At 41.2% G+C, this 19,289-nt stretch overlaps 1 protein-coding gene across 1 annotated transcript; it reads right to left on the reverse strand.

Moving 5' to 3' along the window:
- Positions 1 to 228: 228 nt before the first annotated feature.
- On the reverse strand, positions 229 to 17,031 carry shc2 (SHC (Src homology 2 domain containing) transforming protein 2). Its single transcript, XM_078258165.1, has 13 exons — positions 16,255 to 17,031; positions 12,700 to 12,770; positions 8,824 to 8,884; positions 8,043 to 8,162; positions 7,391 to 7,444; positions 7,156 to 7,207; positions 6,458 to 6,584; positions 5,191 to 5,371; positions 4,538 to 4,631; positions 2,833 to 3,012; positions 2,384 to 2,706; positions 2,098 to 2,249; positions 229 to 1,762 (listed from the first exon to the last, which is right to left on the reverse strand). The coding sequence occupies exons 1-12, from the start codon at positions 17,029 to 17,031 to the stop codon at positions 2,121 to 2,123; spliced, it is 2,169 nt and encodes a 722-aa protein (XP_078114291.1). The 3' UTR covers positions 229 to 1,762; positions 2,098 to 2,120.
- Between the last annotated feature and the right edge of the window lie 2,258 nt (positions 17,032 to 19,289).

The following is a 19,289-nucleotide window of genomic DNA, read 5'->3' on the forward strand; positions in this document are numbered from 1 at the left end:
CATAGATACTATAGATTTAACACACAATAGGTTTCCAAAACAACAGCTTCTACACACTGTTCCTCACATCTATTTTTGGGTGAATGGAATCTGAAGTCTTAATTTGGCTGTAGAATGCGTGCATGGAAAGTTGGACAGCTGGGCTTAACTGTGGAGCTGCTACATTAGCTGGCAGATATGAAGACTCACAAATGACAAACCGCTGTTTGAATTGTACCCTCTTTTCAATTAGTTTTATTGACAAAGAGCCATTAAAGTTAATCAAATAAGAGCAGATCCAAGAAATTCCTGAGAAAGCAAAAGGGGAGATCTGAAATAATCACATTAATCATTTGGACCTGACCAAAAGCCTCGTAGCGCGCCTCGTCTCTCTGTGCATTCATGAGGCTCCATCCAAAAACAGTGGAGGACCTGACGTGGGATGAGGACAATCGATAAAGCGATGCATTTCCCTGACACATAAAGGATTTTCATTTCAAGTCCAAATCCAATCTTTTATATCAATCACTGTAGAGGAGTTCCATCTATGGTTTGTTACTGTTATGAGGGACACATAAAGACAATAACAGTCATTAAACAACAAGACAGTATTAAACATTTACCCCCAAAACAAGAGCAGCTTACATGACTGTTCACAAGTATAAGAGCTTAATCATCCTGAAGTTTGTTCAGTCATTCATTGGCATGGCAAAAAAAACTAGTGTTTAGGAGCATAAATGCACATTATATACACTCTGACACAAATGCCTGTCTCTGTAGTTATTAAGGCACTGAAGTTGGAGGGGCTGTGGAAATACAGGCATGAATATACTGAGTTTGTATGCAGAGTTTTAAACCCATGTTGTATTACTTTGCGTAGAGTCCGACCAATAATGTTCACAGGCTTATATAACACATACAGTATGTCTTTAACAAATTATGAACAGCCCTTACAGACACAATGCAAATGACTGATATTACTGATACATGTGATAAAACTTTCAAGACAATGTACTGTAGGTCCACTTGGCTGTCTATACTGTATGAAGATAGTATGGATGCATTTTTCTTTTTTCAAAGTGAGATTTGGTGCCTCGATTATCATGGAGAATGTAGAAGTATCTGTGGCTATTTCATAAATCCAGCACTGAATCATGCTCAGTGCGTTTTCATTGTGCCATCTCAGAGTCAGGTACTCCAGACCTGTGAACATGTACCAACAAACTTTACATTCAAATGAAACAGACATTTCTTCAGTTGTCTCCTAAAGTCACAGTATTTTCATTTCTTGCATTTACATAGAAATGAACTACTGAGTAACCTGACATCTTTACTTTTTCTTTATACAGTGTCTGTACCAGATTATAACACAGTGTTGTTCTGGTCATGTCCATTTCTTCGGTGGATGACCTGTGACTGACGGTCAGGCAAGCCATGTTACACTGGAAGCACTTCACTCTTACAGGCATTGTAGGACTCTTTTTGACCTTGGTTTGACAACTCCTTTGGCTCTAAAATGAGTCAAAATGTGTATTCTGGTTGATTTGTTAGCTTAATAGCTGCATGCTGAGGAGTTCATGACGGACGATAGGTGGTGGATAGTTTGGTTAATCCTGGTAGGCAAAGGCAGAGAAAGTAGATGCCCCACTCTCCTTAGCTGAATTGTTCATGGAAAGAAAGTATCAGTGATGACCTTTGTTCCTTATAAATATCCATCCGGGATAAATTATTTCCATGTCTGTTTATTTTCTGTGGTTTTTGCATTGGGAACTCAAGAATCCAGCTGTGAAATATAGCAGACAAAACAGGATGATCATTTTAGGCACAGATTGAAGGTCAATACAGTCATTGTTTTAGACTTGTAGATACATGACTGACACAAAATAATCCATCCATTTACTGCATGCAGAAATGTAATGCTCACATTTACTGAAGTTAAATTCCAATTGATCACCACAAGGTGAACAACCAGCTTTATTTTCTTGAAAATGTGCATTTTGTTATGGGACTTATACCTATCTAATACGGTTTACTATCCACTGTCCCACTAATATCTGCATTGTCAATCATTAAATAATTGTAGTCATCCCGTAGATACGTAGCATACTGCATGCTTACCATCCCATGTGGGGCCAGGTGGCTCACTGTTTCCTCCTGACCACCTGTTTGAGGTGGAGCTCACTCTCTACTGCTACAATAGGCAGCTCATTCTTAAGGTGGTATGAGATAAGGTGGCTTATGCTCTCAAATAACATGTCTTTGGTTCGGACCTGTACGTAGGACAGCAAAAGATGGGAGGATGTAAGTTATTGTGTTCACTATAGACAGCAGAAACCTTCTAAGCAGTATGTATAGTATGACTTTTGACAAGCAAAAGGTGTTTTCCGCTTGCTGCCAGACTCACCACTCCCTCTGGGTCCACCAGCAGTAGGTGTTTGGGCAGGCCACAATGCATGCCGGTTAGCACATACTGTCCTGGGTTGGTAGTGCTCTCCCGGACCAGGAAATCTCCATCTCTGACCAGGATTTTCTCTGCGTCTCGCCTGCTCATGCGGCTGTGGTACCACGTCTCCCTGCGGAGCTGCTCCTCGTTTGGTGCCACGGGGGCTCGACGGCGTGGAGGGCTGGGCCACTGGTCCTCCAGGACCCGGACACCTCCCCCTCCAGCTGCAGCCCCAACAGCTCCTCCACAGGCCTCGTGGAGCTTCAGGGCGTCTTCAAAGGGCCCTACAGGGACAATGATGTTTCACAAACACAAATATGGTCACTCTACACAGTATTCTTCAAATAAAGAAAGTGAGTTTACCTTTACTATATGTGTCAGAATGTGTCACACTAACTCTCAGGACTTACTCATGTCAAAGAGGTCCTTTTTGGGACTGTCGGGTGCCCTGGGCCCTTTGCGTCCATTAGGCCCCTGTGCCAGTGAATCCAGGTTTTCCAGACTCTGGGTGTTAACGTACTGATGCTCCTCATAATCTCTGCTGCCTGGTGGCTGGCCGTCAGCACACAGGTAACCATCTACTGTCAGACCTGAGAAAGACAGGTGCCCTCAATACATTTTTGATTTATGGTGTGTGTGTGTGTGTGTGTGTGTGTGTGTGTGTGTGTGTGTGTATTTGTGTGAAACATTGTTTTGTTTCTTGGCTCCCTCTAGTGGTTGAAATCACAACTTAAACTATAGAGCTATCAGGTACCACAGTATATGTAATAGTTTATTTCCATAAATAAGCTACCACAATTAAACCAGTTGCAGTATGTACTAAAGTGGGTGTGCATTGCTAATGTCATAATTATAGACCAATTGTATGTAGCCACCAATGAGAAGGCAGCTTCTGGAGTCACTAGTGACTTTCTAATAAAAGAAGGAAAGAAGCTTCTCACAATATTAATAGTAAATATAAAATGTTAAAGGTCCAGTGTGTAGTTGTTCATTATCAAAATCTGTCTTGCTCGTTCACAAACTTGTCCTTTTTCATGAATATTTACCACCACCATCAATTCCAAGTATTCCTTTTGGCTTGAAATTTTACATTTGCATTCGCATGAACTGGGGTAGACGCTCCATATTCATGCGCCATCTCGAAATACGTTAGCCGGTAACGGACATACAGGACATACTGCTCCGCCTTTCGCGTTTTCTCATGATAAACTCACAGGTGTTGCTAATGCTGCCAATGGGTATCATAGCTTCCCGGCCCCGGCAAGTTTGAAGAAGGAAACATGGAGGACCACACATATTCAAAATCCAATTTTCAGGAACAGGAGTCTTCTTCATCGGCCAGAAGGAAAAAAAAGGATATTGAAAAGAGCAAGAGACCGGCTTTTTGAAGCGTGAAGGCTACCGTAGCTGTAATACGTACTTTGTACTGCGTGGTGCGAGAGAGTTGATTGCGATATATGATCTCAACGCTAGATGGGAGAAATTCCTACACATTGGACCTTTAACGGCTGTGTTTATTGCAGATTTCTCCACTAAAGTTGTCTGAACCTTATCCATAATGATTATGTCAATAGTGTTGCTACTGTATTATAATTTTCATTTTCTTATTAAAACATGGTTTTGATTAATTGAAAGGTTTGGTCGATAAAGTCGTAGTAAATGAAACTTGATTTTCTATATTGTAACTTCATTATCACTGTATTGCCATGTCCCCTTTAATCATGCTTTTCAATTTTAAGATTAACTATCGTATCGTGATAATCTAGTTCAGGGAATCCAGAGGTCACTCCAAGCTTCCCTCCTATCAAAAATGACAGACTTGAACCACAGGTCCTTTGAACCAAGTCTCTTATTTGGAAGGCTATCCTGAGTAAAGATCCCAAAAAGTTCTAATTCTATCAGGGTGATATTAAGAAGGGTCATAACACTGAGCTTCTCTTTGTGTTAGAAGGTCAGTAAATTTCATTCAGGGCAAAGAGTGCAGTGATGACCGGACGCGTACCGTAATAGGTCACAAAAATGTCAACATATTTTCAGAGAGAAAAGTACAGACAATTTCATCACACATTTTGTTTTCCAGATGTTACACCTGTGTACTGCCACATGGTGTCTCACCTGAGCTGCTGGTTGTCTCAGTGTCCCAGTGAAGTTCATAGCACAGCTGACCAGGGGGATAAGACGCTTGCTCCCTCCTCACTGGTGAGCCCATCTGCAAACACACACACACACACACACACACACACACACACACACACACACACACACACACACACACACACACACACACACACACACACACACACACACACACACACACACACCAGAGGAACACATTCGTCTCTTGTCCCCCACATAATGTAGTTTTGAAGCACTCTATATGAAACATTAGCTACAGCATGTTGCCATATTTTTAACAAGCTGCAGGGGAGAGAGCGATGATTTATCTCACGCTGTAGGCAACAGAAGACCCGAGGCTCTTCATGTAATCACATCTATCTTTGGCAATTATGGTGCAGGCACATCAAGAAGACAGTTATGGAGTATGTTTTCATGTTCTTACTGTTTAATTCCATGTAAACAATAGGGGGAAGGAGCAGGAAAACATACCAGTCACCAGTTTATGAGGAAGCTATCAAAGAAAGACATTAGCTCACTGTCTGGTAAAGGTTAGACATGCACTACTTGATGATGACCAGATGTAGCTTCGATTGCATCTGTGATAACATTAGATGGTAAGGTTCCGTCCAGGATCATGCCTGGAGATTCACCTGTGCTGCTGTCTTGCTCTGTGGTTGTGTGTGGATGTGACCCAGCAGGGCTCCGCTGGGCCTGAGCCTGGAGTCCACCACTCCCCCAACAGGAGGCTCCTTCCCTGGGATGCTGTTGTAGTAATCATGCTCAGAGAAGTCCTCATCGTCCCCCCACATCGGCTCTTCTGTCCTGATAGACCTAAGGACATTGGTGCAAGTGAAAAGATTTTTTATTATTATTATTACTACACAATCAATACCACAACTTCTATAATCTAAACCAGGGCTTCTCAAAGTCCATCCGGACCCAGCCCATACCTTGTGTTATGAAGACAATGTGTTATACAATAATTATGTTGATTATTATTATTACTTTTTATAGTGATCTAATAGTAATAATAATGATAAGAAGATCTGGGTTCTCAAATGGATTCAGTCCGATCGAAAGACATCTCCACATCCGAAAGTGATCTACTGTATATAAATCTGCAATAGATTTATATAGATCATTGCAGCTGCTGGCAGCAGAAAGACATTCATAAACCAGAATAGAAAAGACCGAATAGAACAGTCTGGAACACCTGAGGTTTCGTGTGAAGAGCTGTGAGGATCAATATTATGGAAAAGATGGATTTTGAGGTAATATAAGAACAAACTATCATGTCTCCTTGTACTAAATAACAAAGAAATCTGAGAGTTGGACAGTAGATCAGGTTTGTGTGGTGGAAAATGCAACTTAGCTCTTTTATGCAGGACGCCTGGTCAGTATGTGTGTCAAAGTAAAATGATTGATTATGCCAAACACCACCTTTGCTGTCTCTGGGTGTCAATCTTACTAACATTACATTTTATTTTCCATTGGCATACACTGTAGTGTCAACAAGTTTATACCTTTAAAATATAGCAAAGTTATATTGTTGTATATATATATATATATATATTCAGTTATTTCTTAGCACCATGGTGGCTGATGTGTTAGAAATCAAAGATTTGGTGTGGCCGGGTTAGCTACAGGCGCACATATATAGAGGTTTACTCCTCGACGCAGCGGCCGCAGGTTCGACTCTGACCTGCGGCCCTTTGCTGCATGTCATTCCCCCTCTCTCTCCCCTTTCATGTCTTTAGCTGTCCTATGGAAATAAAGGCCTAAAATGCCAGAAAAAAAAAAAATCTTGAGAAATCAATGATTTGCAGTTGTGTCACCACTTCACAGATTTGTGACAAACACTTTAAAGGCTTTTCCTCTTTTCACAGAAGTCATCATTGTGTCTGGGCAGCATGTCACCTCTCCATAGACGCCATGGTTTTGGGAGGACTGTGCAGGTACTGTTTGAATTGCAGCTCGAAGGCTTGGCCGATGGTACTGATGACACTCTGGGCTAAACCGTCTGAGCACTCCAGGATGTGACATGCTGAAGGAGACAAAACAAGAGATAATTTTGTTTTTTCAGCTGCAACACACTTTTAGAACTAAGATCCTGTCTCAGTAATAATACCACTGTTTTAAGTGTTTGTCTCCAAAACACTTTATGGTAATTTCTATTTAATGGGGTTGATAGCTCGTTAAAGATATTAGTAACTTCTTTGTTTTCCTTGAGATCGCAGAGGGGGGGGGGTGGGCAAGGGTTTTTGTTTTTGTACAGTTTGTGTGTTGTGTTTTTCTGTTGTATGCATCATTTCACACTGACTGTCATACAGTGTGGAGTTTGTTCTGTATGTCTGAATGATAAATTGTGCTAATAAAAAATTTATCTAAAAAAAATATATATATATAACTGTAGTAGATGTCATAGTCAGGACAGCAGTCAGGAACAACTATAACAAATAAGTTTGTTTCCAAAGGGTGGATATGCTACAATGTCACTTTTTTGTATGATTTATTAATTGTGGTATTATAAATAAATGTAGTAGAAGTGAGCTTTCCTCTGATTGATCCATCTTTAAGAAACGTATTGTATATATGTGGTAAAGAAAAGCGTTTACCTCTCTGATTCACTGGGTCTTTGGCCACATACGCAACATAATCAGGCGTGTCCTGCAACAGAAAGGAGGATGAATTCAATTAGACCAGATAAATTAAAGCCCTTATTGATTCTTCGGGTCATGAGATTGGAAACCAATAAAATGGAATGCTGTCAGATATGTGCAGTCTGCCAAAAAAAGTCTATTTCAACAACAACAATGTAAAGGAGAGCAGGGAGCGAAACGTTGCACTCACGGTGTCTCCCCCCGAAGCAAATGAGATGGACTGCATGGGATGGTGTGCTATCACCTGAAAGAGACAAGAGGAAAAACAGAGGCAGAGGTTTGCCATTATTCTACTTTTACATGCCATCATTGATTAATGTGAATACAGACAACACAAATGGACAAAGACTAAAGATGCCAAAATACTAAATTGTTTCAATGAAGTACAGACCAGGGCTCAAAAGATTCAGCTTTACACTTTTAGACTTTTGAAGTTTAGTGTAACTACACAATGATCATTATTTCCCACATTTTTGTTTTCAGCAAAGAGGAAATGCCTCTGAACATCATTTAACCTATTGTGGAGCAGTGCAATTCTTCCCTAAATGCCAGATTTAATGAAATTATTGTATATGTCTCTTAGCAATCAATTAACACCAAAACTATTTATTAAATGAAAAAAAAACTTAAGAACTGATGATCAAAGGAGAAATTAATTGACACCTATCATTACTGAAATTAAATAACAATGATTTTGAAAATGTTTTAATTTACTTGTGGTCAGAAAGGACAATATATAATAATAAAAATAATAGACAATAACATTTAATTAAAGGGTATTTGGGCAAATATATCAGTCCAATCCATGTACAGATTCATTTACGGTAGTTATAGCATCATACCTGTCGTGTGGTAGGAATAAGCAGACCAAGGCCATCTGTGGAAATATTGACTGCAATACTCATGCCTGCAAATCGCAGGTTACTCTTCCCCATAATGGACTGGAGAGCTTTGTTCTGGGCCTACATGAAGAATAAATAAAAGAATACAGATGAAATTACAATCACATATTTAAAATATTCAGAGAACAGAAATGTCGTCCTGTATTTACTGTATTTGTTATGACAAACAAAATACTTGCTTATGTCTATCAGGACAAATTAGACGTCATGTGAACCAAAGTGACTTTCGTAGACAGTCTTAAAGTGCTCATATTATGCTCATTTTCAGGTTCATAATTGTATTTAGAGCTTATATCAGAATAGGTTTACATGGTTTATTTTCAAAAAACACCATATTTTTGTTGTACTGCACATTGCTGCAGCTCCTCTTGTCACCCTGTGTGTTGAGCTCTCTGTTTTAGCTACAGAGTGAGGCATCTCACTTCTGTTCCATCTTTGTTGGGAGTCACACATGCACAGTAGCTAGGTAAGCACTGCTAGCTAATCAGAACCAGAGTATAATGGTGTGCCATGCTAGCAGCTAGGCGAGCATTATAACGTGTGTTACAAAGTGACGCAAAAAGCATAATATGAGCACTTTAAGTTTATTAAAACCACTGTACTAACCTGTGTGGTAACTTCAACTCATCTAGTTCTCCAGGAGGGATAAGACAATTTCAAAAGTATTTAGTAACAATAGTATTATGAAACATGCACAGTAAGATTAAAGTTTACAATTAACCTTCTTCCTCCAAGCTCCCTTTCCACCTGGCACAGTGTCACACAGCCTGTTGATGGCTTCCCTAATTAGGGGAATAAAGAAAGATCAAAGGTCAGACTGTAGTGGGACACACTGGCCACTCATCTAATAGCTACAAGAACAGCAAGAATAAAAACCATGTGGATTTGTGTTAACTGTGCACCCAAATATTAACAATCCAGAGGAGTAAACGTTTGAAATGTTGAGTCATTGTTTAGGGCTACAAAAAACTGCTGCATCACAATGATGGAAAAACCTGAGGTTAAACATGAACAGAAGCTTTGTGTTCCCTCCCTCGGGCTAAGGTCATAGGCCACAGACCCATTACAGTTCAAAGGTCAAGAAAAAGGTTTCCAGCAGGTCTGTTCACAAGCACTAACTAGTTTTTACCACTGATGTGCAAGGACTGTTACGACAGTGATTGTTTGTCAAACTCATGTTTAACTCCCTGTCAAATTAGGAAAGAAGAAACACTATAATTTGAGCCTAAATACAGTTGTCTACTGCTTCTTTAGGGCAACATTACTCACATTTATTTTTTCCACAGTGCAACTCTCTCTGCAGATTTGTTACAACTTTGCAGTGAAGCTGCTGCTATAACTCCTGGGAATGGCCACCTAATGGACGTTTACAGCTTCTGTCCCCTGTGTGTCTGATGGCGGGAGGGAGGCATAATGTGGATTTGAGGCTGGAGCTCTCTCGCTGCCAGGGGACAGCGGGGACAGCAGTCAAGAACCCAGCTGCCCCTATCAAGTGGCTCGTAAATATTTAAAAAGCAGCGTCCCGGGCCCCATCTCGGGTAAAGGTCTTCTCAGGGATTTTTGAAAAACACCACACTGTTCGAGTGACTCATGCTGATGAGAGGGCAGAGGGAGGAGGAGGAGGACAGAGATGGGCTGTTGTTGTTGTTGTTGTCCGCAGCCTCTATATCTTCCCTGCAATAAAAGGCCGGGCCTCATTATCACTGGTGTTGCTGTTTAACACCGTGACACAGGGAGTAGTGTTAGGAGAATGCACCTTCTTCAATTCTAGGAGCTGAAGTACAATTTTGAAATTCTTACAAGCACTGAATGTTTTGTTGTGGTATTCCAGGATGAAATTAACTTTTGTACAAGTCAGCAAGCTGAAAAAATGCCAGCTCTAATACGCACAATAAAGGCTCTGACTTTATTATGCTGCTTTTGAATTGCACCTAACAACAATTAACTCATTAATTAATACAGTAAAATAACCTATAAAGTTTGTTAGATTGATTATAGTCTTGCTTTGCCAGACCATCCTCCAAAGTGAGCTGAAGGAGGGTTTGGCTACTCCACACAGCATTCGGGGATGGGAGGAAAACGTGCTCTGGTTTAATGGCATTTCTTTAAACCAATCAGAATCGTCATGGGCGGTGCTAAACTCCACTCAGAGCCATGCAAAAAAGCCTCGGGAAGATACTTGTTTTGGTGGAACGTGTACGTTCAAAAGTTGTTTTATACAGATAGTATAGCTAGCTGTCTCAATTTACCCTGCAGAGATCTGAGGAGCAGTTAACCATAGTCCTCAGAAATCCACCGGAGTTTAAAATTCCAACACAAATAAAACGGAAGGAAACGGACATCGGCGAAAAGACTTGCCTCCGGCGGAATTTCCTGCGGCAGGAGCATACCCGGAAGTGGATCGTCAAGGATATAGACTAGATTGATTATGACAATCAATCATTGATTGGGGGACAGATGGTCGGGCCAATGTTCCCCAAGGAATTAGAGACCTCATGCCGTTAGCATCACTGTGAAATTAAAGCTGTCATTGATAAACTGCCTTTAACATGTTACTGAATGGAAAAGGCTGCAGTGAATTCTACTAAGTGTGCTTGCCCAATGGCCGACTATATAGTCAACAACAGCAAGAAGCAAATGCAAAACATGTTCATCATCACTAAAACATTCATGACTAAACTGATGGCATACTACAACAAAACCTGGTGCAGTCATCTGATGCTCGGTATGCTTTCTACCTTTGCTAATGTTTGGTTGTTGTTGTTTTGTTTTTGATCTCCTCCTCCTTAAGAAGTTACAACCGCAGACATTATCCAGCAGGGTGCATTCACGGGGACCACTGCAGCTTTCCACAATCATTAGCAAACATCATCAATAATAGATCTCCCTCTCTATCACCCCATCTTCTGCAGCCTCCTCCCTCTGCACTTAAGCCTTGGATGCACGGTGGGCTCCGATTACTGTCGATCGATTGTGGAGGAGAGAGAGTGCACTTCTCCCATGGGGCCAAGGATTGCAAAGAAGCCTGCTTTTATAACAATAACATTGCATGTAGGCCATAACAACACAACACAGACATACTAAGACCCTGAGGTATAGTGTGATACATACACATATGTACCGTCACTGAGCGTGTGTACATTAGCTGAGTTTGTCTCTTAACTTGCATTAACATTTCCTTTCCACTGCAACTGGTTGAGCAGGGTTTGGTAAAATTAAGTAAAATGAAAGAATTGTGTTAAATGAAACAATACGTTTAGAAGAAGTTAGAGGTTTTAAACCAAAAGCTCAGGTGTGACCAGTGGTGTAGTCTACATGATACGCAAGTATATGCAGTATACCCACTAAGAAAGCGCCAGGATTTCCATATACCCTCTTAAAAATGCCCAATGACACGCAACAACATACTTTCCATTATAGTTTTGATATATTTTGAATTGTCATCTGTGTTTTTCTTCTTCACGTAGGCTAAATAAAGGTATTTCCACGTAAATTGGTGCATAAAAGTGTATCCGAATACAGGAAATTAAGTCTTTGATGCTCAGAACTTCCCTGGGGGAGGACACCCAGACCCCCACTATGATATGGCCCCCCCTCCCCCAAAGGCAGATTCTGGCCTATATATATATATATATATACATACACACTATACTATATATATTAGGGGTGGTACGGTTCATGAAAAAACATCCGAACTGCTCGGTTCAAAACAGACTCTAATGGCGTCTCGTTCTGAATACCATCTCGTATTTTACGAAAATAGTTCACCAAAAAGTGTTTCTGAAAACATTTTAAGCGAGAAATAGGCCATACAGTTGCTGAATCTGTCTGTTTTTTTGATCGACAAAGGTCAGTTTAAAAGATTTTCGTCAGATTTTGAGAGGCGCCGAGCTGACCGCTCCTCAGGTGGAGTGTGGAGTGCTGCAGGTCACGTCACATGCAGAAATGGTAAGTGGGAGAGATGAGGAAGGCTGCCCGGAGTTGGAGGATGCGCCAGCGTCGTATATAGTCTGGTGTGTGGGAACATTTTGGATTTCATGTTATCTATGATGACAGCGGAAATAAAACAATAGGTGCATGTATTGTGCAACATGCATTCAATATGCTAATTTTAGCTATATATCATATGCTGAAGTATATTTCTGGAGTGTTAAAGATTAAAAGAAAAAATAACAAGAACCGTACAGAACCGAAAACCGTGACCCTAAAACCGTGATACGAACCGAACCGTGGATTTTGTGAACCGTACCACCCCTAATATATATATATATATATATATATATATATATATATATATATATATATATATATACACACACACACACACACACACACACACACACACACACACACAGTATAGTATACCCACTACAATACATTAGACTACACCACTGGGTGTGACCCTATTTATTAAGAATTCCTTCATCAAGTCACGTTGACATAATAATAAAATGAACCACACTTACTCTAAATAACAGAACTGACACACACCACTGGTAGCAATTTGATGTCATAGTGGCTGATACTTCCTATACAATACATCTTGGATCAAATTCTCCCGACTCATCACTACCAATAGAGATGGTTACCAGCCTACCTTGTCACCTGAGTCCGTGTGTTGAAGTCCAGGGAGCGCATTGACTTCAATACTTCAATGCAGCCCATGTACTGCAAAAAGAAACAAACCAAACAGAAAATTTTTTAACAAGTTTAAAGTTTTGATATGGCTATGGACAGATATTTGGTAAAGACTAGATGCTCCTTTTGATATAATTATGAACTTGTCACGTAACGTGTTGTAAATGCAGCATGTTCATGTTTCAGTTGTAGAGAAATAAGAAATGGGATGGTTGGGATGTGGGATCACTTTGAAAATAAATGCTGAACTTAAAAGTCACCAGCTCTCGGAGAACTTGCCTGATAAATAAGCATCTATTTTTAAAATACATAACTATAAACATGTATAGCAAACGCTGCATTTGGATTAAAACTTGTCAAAACAGTATTTCAGTGGCATTACAGATCTACAAGACATTCCCGCAGTATACGATATGTAATCCTCTACTGGTATGCATTACTCTTTCCAACCATGCATCATAATCTAACTCAAATCCACATAAAGGCCATTAAAGTGTACTCCAGTGAGTAGCAGCCAGCTGAGCAGCTTCCTAATGGCTGTCAGGTTGGGCTGCTAATAGCACCTTGACTAGATTAGCAGCACTAAAAGCTCCAAATTATGGACACGCTGCAGTGTCTTATGCCTCTGGGGGATGCTGAGGGTGTGAGTATGTTTGTGTATACAATCAATGCATGTGAGGATGTCCTGTACTTATTTGCATATGTGTGATGTTTACATAAAAAAGATGGAGGGGTGAGTGAGTGAGAAAAGTGCTCACACATAAACAAAAAAAAATCTGAATGTTAGTGTTACCACTGATTGTGAAAGGCAGCATTAATGACTCGTACTTCTGTGTTTCACCTGTTTGAAAATACTTCTCATACAAGATCTTGTCTCAAATCTTACATAAAATTGTGTAATTTAGAAAAGTCTTTGTGAAACTAATTTGGTGCTACATAATTTACATCCTCTCTAACAGCAGAGAGAGAGAGAGAGAGAGAGAGAGAGAGAGAGAGAGAGAGAGAGAGCAACCTTTGAGCCCTGGATCTAAATGAGCTTTCCAACCAGATTTGGAGACGAATCCATCAGGAAAATTGTCTCTATTTTCATCTTTCTGCCAATGCCTCCATTGTCACACACTCATCTGCTGATGAAACACATCCCTTCTTCCCCCTATTCCCTTCCTTTGGGCCAAGTCTCTCCAGCACACTATTCCTACGACTACAGGGATACTGACTGTCCAAAAAGTATTCCTCAGAAAATGCAGAAACATTGACAGCTCAAAACTTTGTGGTTTCATGGCTGCCTTTTTATAAGATAATAGTTTCTTATAAGATAAATCATAGCTGTTTTATAGTTTGTTAATGTAAAAAAATGTCCTAATGTCTCAGTTTATTATGTAATAGCTTTTCATTTTACCACTAAGGCAAGATCGAGAAGCATACTTTGTGTAACGATGGCTGGGCGAATGATGGACAGATACTGAGGACAACCGGATGTTACCAAAACGTATCTGGATAGCGTAGATGGTGAATGATTAGGTTTTTTTAAAAGTTCAGTACATGCATTCCTGTCTTGTTTGTTTGTTGCCAAAGTACATTTTTAATGTTGTAGACATTAAAGTTCCTTCTAATTTCATACTTTCGTACACTGTTCGTTTCACAGCAGATTTTTGAGCGTATGACCACAAAACCTACTCGTTGCACCATGGAAGGAAAACTCTGGAAACTGCCCTAATAGCAACAACACCTTAAATTACAGATATTTATAATTTGACTAGTAAATACTGTGCATAAGATTGTAAGAGAACAGCATAAAATGAGGAGCAGTCTGGTTTTTATATAGCTCTCTAAATAATAGCTGTGTTGGCAGCTGCAGTGCTTTGTTTGATGGCTGCTGCAGTGTCCTGGCTGTCAAAGATGGCAGATGCAGGCCAGAGACACAGAGCCTGACATGGCTGTGTGGACAAAGAGAAAGTGCAAAGGAGGAAATCCAATACAAAGAATCATATTTGTGTCTTTCCCGGCAGAGGAGTGACTGTGAGTGAGTGCGAGAAAGAAGCACTGAAACAGAAATAGAGAGAGAGAAAGAGACATGCACTATGGTAGCTATGCTGATTAAAAATGGCACGGCGCAGCAGAAATCTACTGTCACTTTGACACTAATACATGCAGCAAGTGCTCCTCCCTGCATAGATTTGCCACAGAATTGCACGTATAGTACTGGTACAGCTGCTGTGAAATGCATCTCAAACATGAGCTTACACGGGTCATCTAAAATGATTGCACTGTATCTTCAGATGACAACAATAAGCTCCTAAAAGCTTGGTCTGGCAATTAACTGAGATATCAATCAGACATCAGAGCAGCACTTCTTATGAATCTAGGAAAGCCCTGCATGGTGATGAGAGCTCATACAAACTCATCATTGGACCTCTCCCATACCGATCCAACCATCCTCATCCACATCACATGATGCAAATGACTGTGATTAAATGTAATTGAATATAGGAATGAATGGGGCCTGTATAATGCCATTAGAAAGTGGGCTTGAGCCCCAGACTGGGCTAATCAAGAGCCATGTCATTAGTTTGAGGAGAGGGGGTGGAGCAGTGCAAGAGGGGTGGAGGTTAACAGGCGTTGGGGGATCGCTAAGGGGATACATCATTGACATTGACGTCAAGCAGACTGCTTAGGATGATAAACCTTTGTAAGTCAAGTGCACACTGATAAAGACATTTCTTCATATCTCTACCTTTTTATTTATAATCATTCTCATCTCTCTGGCGGGACAACCAACCATCCATTTCTGTATGTTGCCGGATCTTGTTTTAAATAAAAACACAAAGAGTTTGCGTACTATTTAAAAACAACTTTCAAGCATGCTCTTATTATACTAACTATAATAAAGATTGGTATTCACTATGCTGATGGATTGCAAATCACATTTAATGGATACAATCTTATGGTCTCCACATGTAAACAATCCTGAAAGCACACAAAGAACACCACTCCCACAATGCTCAAGCTCACAATCAGACAGGGGTTACATGCACTCTAAATACAGATGGTTATTGTTTTATGTCAAGGGAATGATGCATATAACCTTCGGTAAACACTGCGGTCAAATAATGATCCTTACTACAGCTTGTGCACATCATTTCATGGTTTATCTTTCTCCGCCATGACGCCTGTGTGTGCTATCGTGACGCAGTCTCTACCAGCCACACCAAGCCATCTATCTGGATTATGTATTCCCCAGCCCTCGCCACATGAGCTGCATGACAAACTGCCTGGCACTGTGGTGTCCTTATGTTTCCCACCTAGATAAAGAAACCTGTAAATGGGGTCATTAATATGATGTGGTTCACTGATTCCTGTTAATAGATATGTTAGCACCAGAGGAGGAAAAGTTAGTTTTTTTGGTTGTACACACTTTCAAAACAGATCCTGAATTAAGTGGATGTTCAAGAGGTGTACCTTTTACAATGGATATACAGTATGCATTAGCAAAAAAAGGTGCCCCCTGACTCACCCTGACAATATAAGAAGCCCCTGGTCCTGCAATCTTCTTGTCAGGGTGCAACCAGCCTTGAGAGGGTTTGTGGATGAAGCTACCCTTCTGGGTGAAGTCCTCTCCTTCCAGCCACATGCCTTCCACCCTTGTCCTGCGGTTCATTCCTGACCGGGAGCTGCTGGAACCCCCAGGGCTCGCCATGGCCTCTGTGGCCCCAAATCCGTGCCCCCCTTGACTGGCTGAGTTTGCCGCTGCAACTGCTCTCTGCCCTCGAATGGCCTGCAAAGAACAGGGGGTGACACACACAGGGTCACAGGAGTTAAGCACCGCTGCGAGACTTGCCACCGGGCCACTGGCTGAGGTCGCACCACTGTGCCTGTGTGGTGATGAACTATGCGAGACAGAGGCCTGGGAAGGAGCTGCTGCTGCCTTCCCTGAGTCCTTGCTGGAGCTGGAGCTGGAGCTGGAGTTGGACGGGCTCCGGCTAAGCAGGGAGTTGGAGAACTTCCACTGGGGCATCCTAGGGATGAGCATGCAGAAGGTTGTGGTGGCATCCTGTTCCCCATCCAGGCAAGGAGAGTCAGCCAGGGCTGCAGCCCCAGCAGAGGATGATGATCTGGCACTGTGATCCAGGGGAGGCAGAGGAGGCAAGGGAGGCAGAGGAAGGCTCGTGGCGGAGGAGGAGACCACCGGTGTGGCCACAACTTTGCCGCTCATTGCTAAGCTCTGCATCAGGTCGTCGGAGGAGGTCACTGACTCATTGCGAAAGCGGCCATACTTTGGCTTAAGGAGCATGCCCGGAGGAGCCGCCTGAAGCAGGAGCAGAGAGCAGAGGATGAGGGGGGGAAAGGGGAAAGGGGGGAGGGGGGGGGGGGGAGAGGTGTAATGGAAGAAGGGCAGAAAACTAGAGAGAAAATCTTCCAGGTAGAGTCCTATATCCTTGTCAACTGAATGCTGTCTGGTCCTCTCCCGTTCACGCACACACACTGTCCCGCTCTCCTCTCTGTCTGAGCTGTCCTGCTTCCTTTCACTGCCTAAGGCAAGCTCGCTCGCATGCTCCCAGTGTCTCTCTCTCTCGCTCTCTCTCTTTGGATGATGTCATTGGGTCTATTAGCCCTGCCCTGCCCAGCTGCTCTCAGGCTGTATTAGCTAAAACACATCTGCCTAAACCACACACACACACACACACACACACACACACACACACACACACACACACTATAGAGCACCTATTTTTTTTCTATATAAAAGAGATTCTGCAGCAAACATCTCAAACTGAAGAACACTGTCAACATATTAAATTGCCAAACAAAAAAATATTAGATATCAGAACATATGCAGAATAAGCAAGCATTCCTTGGTTCCTACTATCATTGTATTTTGTATATTTCATCTGTCAGTGTACTTTGCTAATTTGTAATGAGCATCTTCCATAATCCGTCTCATTAAAGGAATGTTATTCATGAGAGGAAAGCTCAAATTGCACAATGTAGCAATCCCCACTGATAGGGCTGTATTCAAATACAAAATAGAAATATTAACTTAGAAATTGATTGCAAATGTGAGTAAATAATATCAGCACGAGTCTCATCCAATTAGTTAAAGTGTATTTTGTGTGAGTCGATGTTTGTGTGGGGGTTAAGGGTGTAAATCAATTTCTCCTGGCAATAGACTAAAACTTAACAAAGAAAGCCACACTTATAACGGACTGCATGTCTGAAAAACATCCAACCTACCCCAGCTGTCTGAACTGTCATCCCAACTCCCCTCCCATCCACCTCCCCAGAGAGCAGTCATCCATCTCAGCACAATCCTTTCAGCTCTTCACTTGCACCCTCCCACATTCATTTTACTCCTTCCCAGTCAAATCACATTTTTTCCACATACAATTGTATTTTCCCATCTTAAACAAATGTAATGAAAGGTAGCAGTCAGGATTCTCAGTTTGACACAATAGTAGGTTAAGCAGTTTTTTTTTTTTTGTGGTGGTCACATCATGCACACAGGTGGGAGCAATGTCTGCACTGATTGTGAAATAACCCAATAGTCCGGGTCATCTGTTATGCAAAAAGGCGGGACAATCTACTGACTAAACAACGCCACCTACACGGATAAGGAAAGGCTCATTATGTTTCTGTTAATTGTTTAAATTCAATCAAGCAAGTCATTACAATTTGTTGAGTCTCATAATCCTGTTGTCTGTCCAATAAAGTCTGAGTGAGGGACAACAGAGTAAACAAAGTATATATAGTAAACAAATAAACTACAATGATCAAGATATGTTCAAATTGTTCACTACCTTGAATGCTACTGAGTGACACAACATTTGTGAACTAAAAGTTATTTATTTAGAAAGGCATCAGGAAGCTTACCTATATCTCAGGCTCTGAGAAAGAGGATGAAAAGAAGATCCAGTCCAATGACTTTTATCAAAGAAAAGCAATGCGTAATGTCATTCCCCTAGTCAGGACACCTCATTGCAACAAACCACGCACACTAAGAAACCCCCTAACACAAACAAATCACCATCAGAAATGCTATGACACCAATGCCATCCCACCTTCTTCCAAACAGCCAATCACCTCTTGTTTGTTTGCTACAGAGTAAGTTACTGATAAGCCAACGGGAATCAGTGCATGTTGACAGATGCACAAGTAGCTGGCCTTCCTCTGTACATTCTGTCCCCTTTTCTGTCAAAAAACAAATAACTGCTATGACAACATACTCTACACAAAAGTAAAACCGATATGGAGCCATTATTACTTCAAACGAACTTTAACAAATAGATGCAAAAGCAACCATTTGAAGATGGTGCTAGATTTTATTGCCATAAATAACAATAGACTGCAGTTTCAAACACTCAACTATCTGTGATTTTTTTTCTGTATGTGAAGAGGAAACATAATGTACCTTGTGACTTTGTTAGTGTGCATATACAAGTGGAACAAATCATGCTGTGAATACACCACCACTCATTAGCAGCCATCACCTTGACAACGGTATAGGATACTTGCAACAACAAAATTCTCAAACTACTTTGTTTGGTTAAAATG

This window comes from Sander vitreus, chromosome 9 (assembly GCF_031162955.1).
Source record: "Sander vitreus isolate 19-12246 chromosome 9, sanVit1, whole genome shotgun sequence".
NCBI lineage: Eukaryota > Metazoa > Chordata > Actinopteri > Perciformes > Percidae > Sander > Sander vitreus.

Bases quoted from the DNA above. Each gene is read 5' to 3' on its own strand.
- shc2 (XM_078258165.1), bottom strand. From the start codon at position 17,031: ATGCTCCTTAAGCCAAAGTATGGCCGCTTTCGCAATGAGTCAGTGACC. The intron at 5,372-6,457 runs GTGACATGCTGC...CAATGTCCTTAG, and splicing joins ACCATGGCGTCTATGGAGAG to GTCTATCAGGACAGAAGAGC. The intron at 2,707-2,832 runs GTAAGTCCTGAG...TTGTCCCTGTAG, and splicing joins AAAGGACCTCTTTGACATGA to GGCCCTTTGAAGACGCCCTG.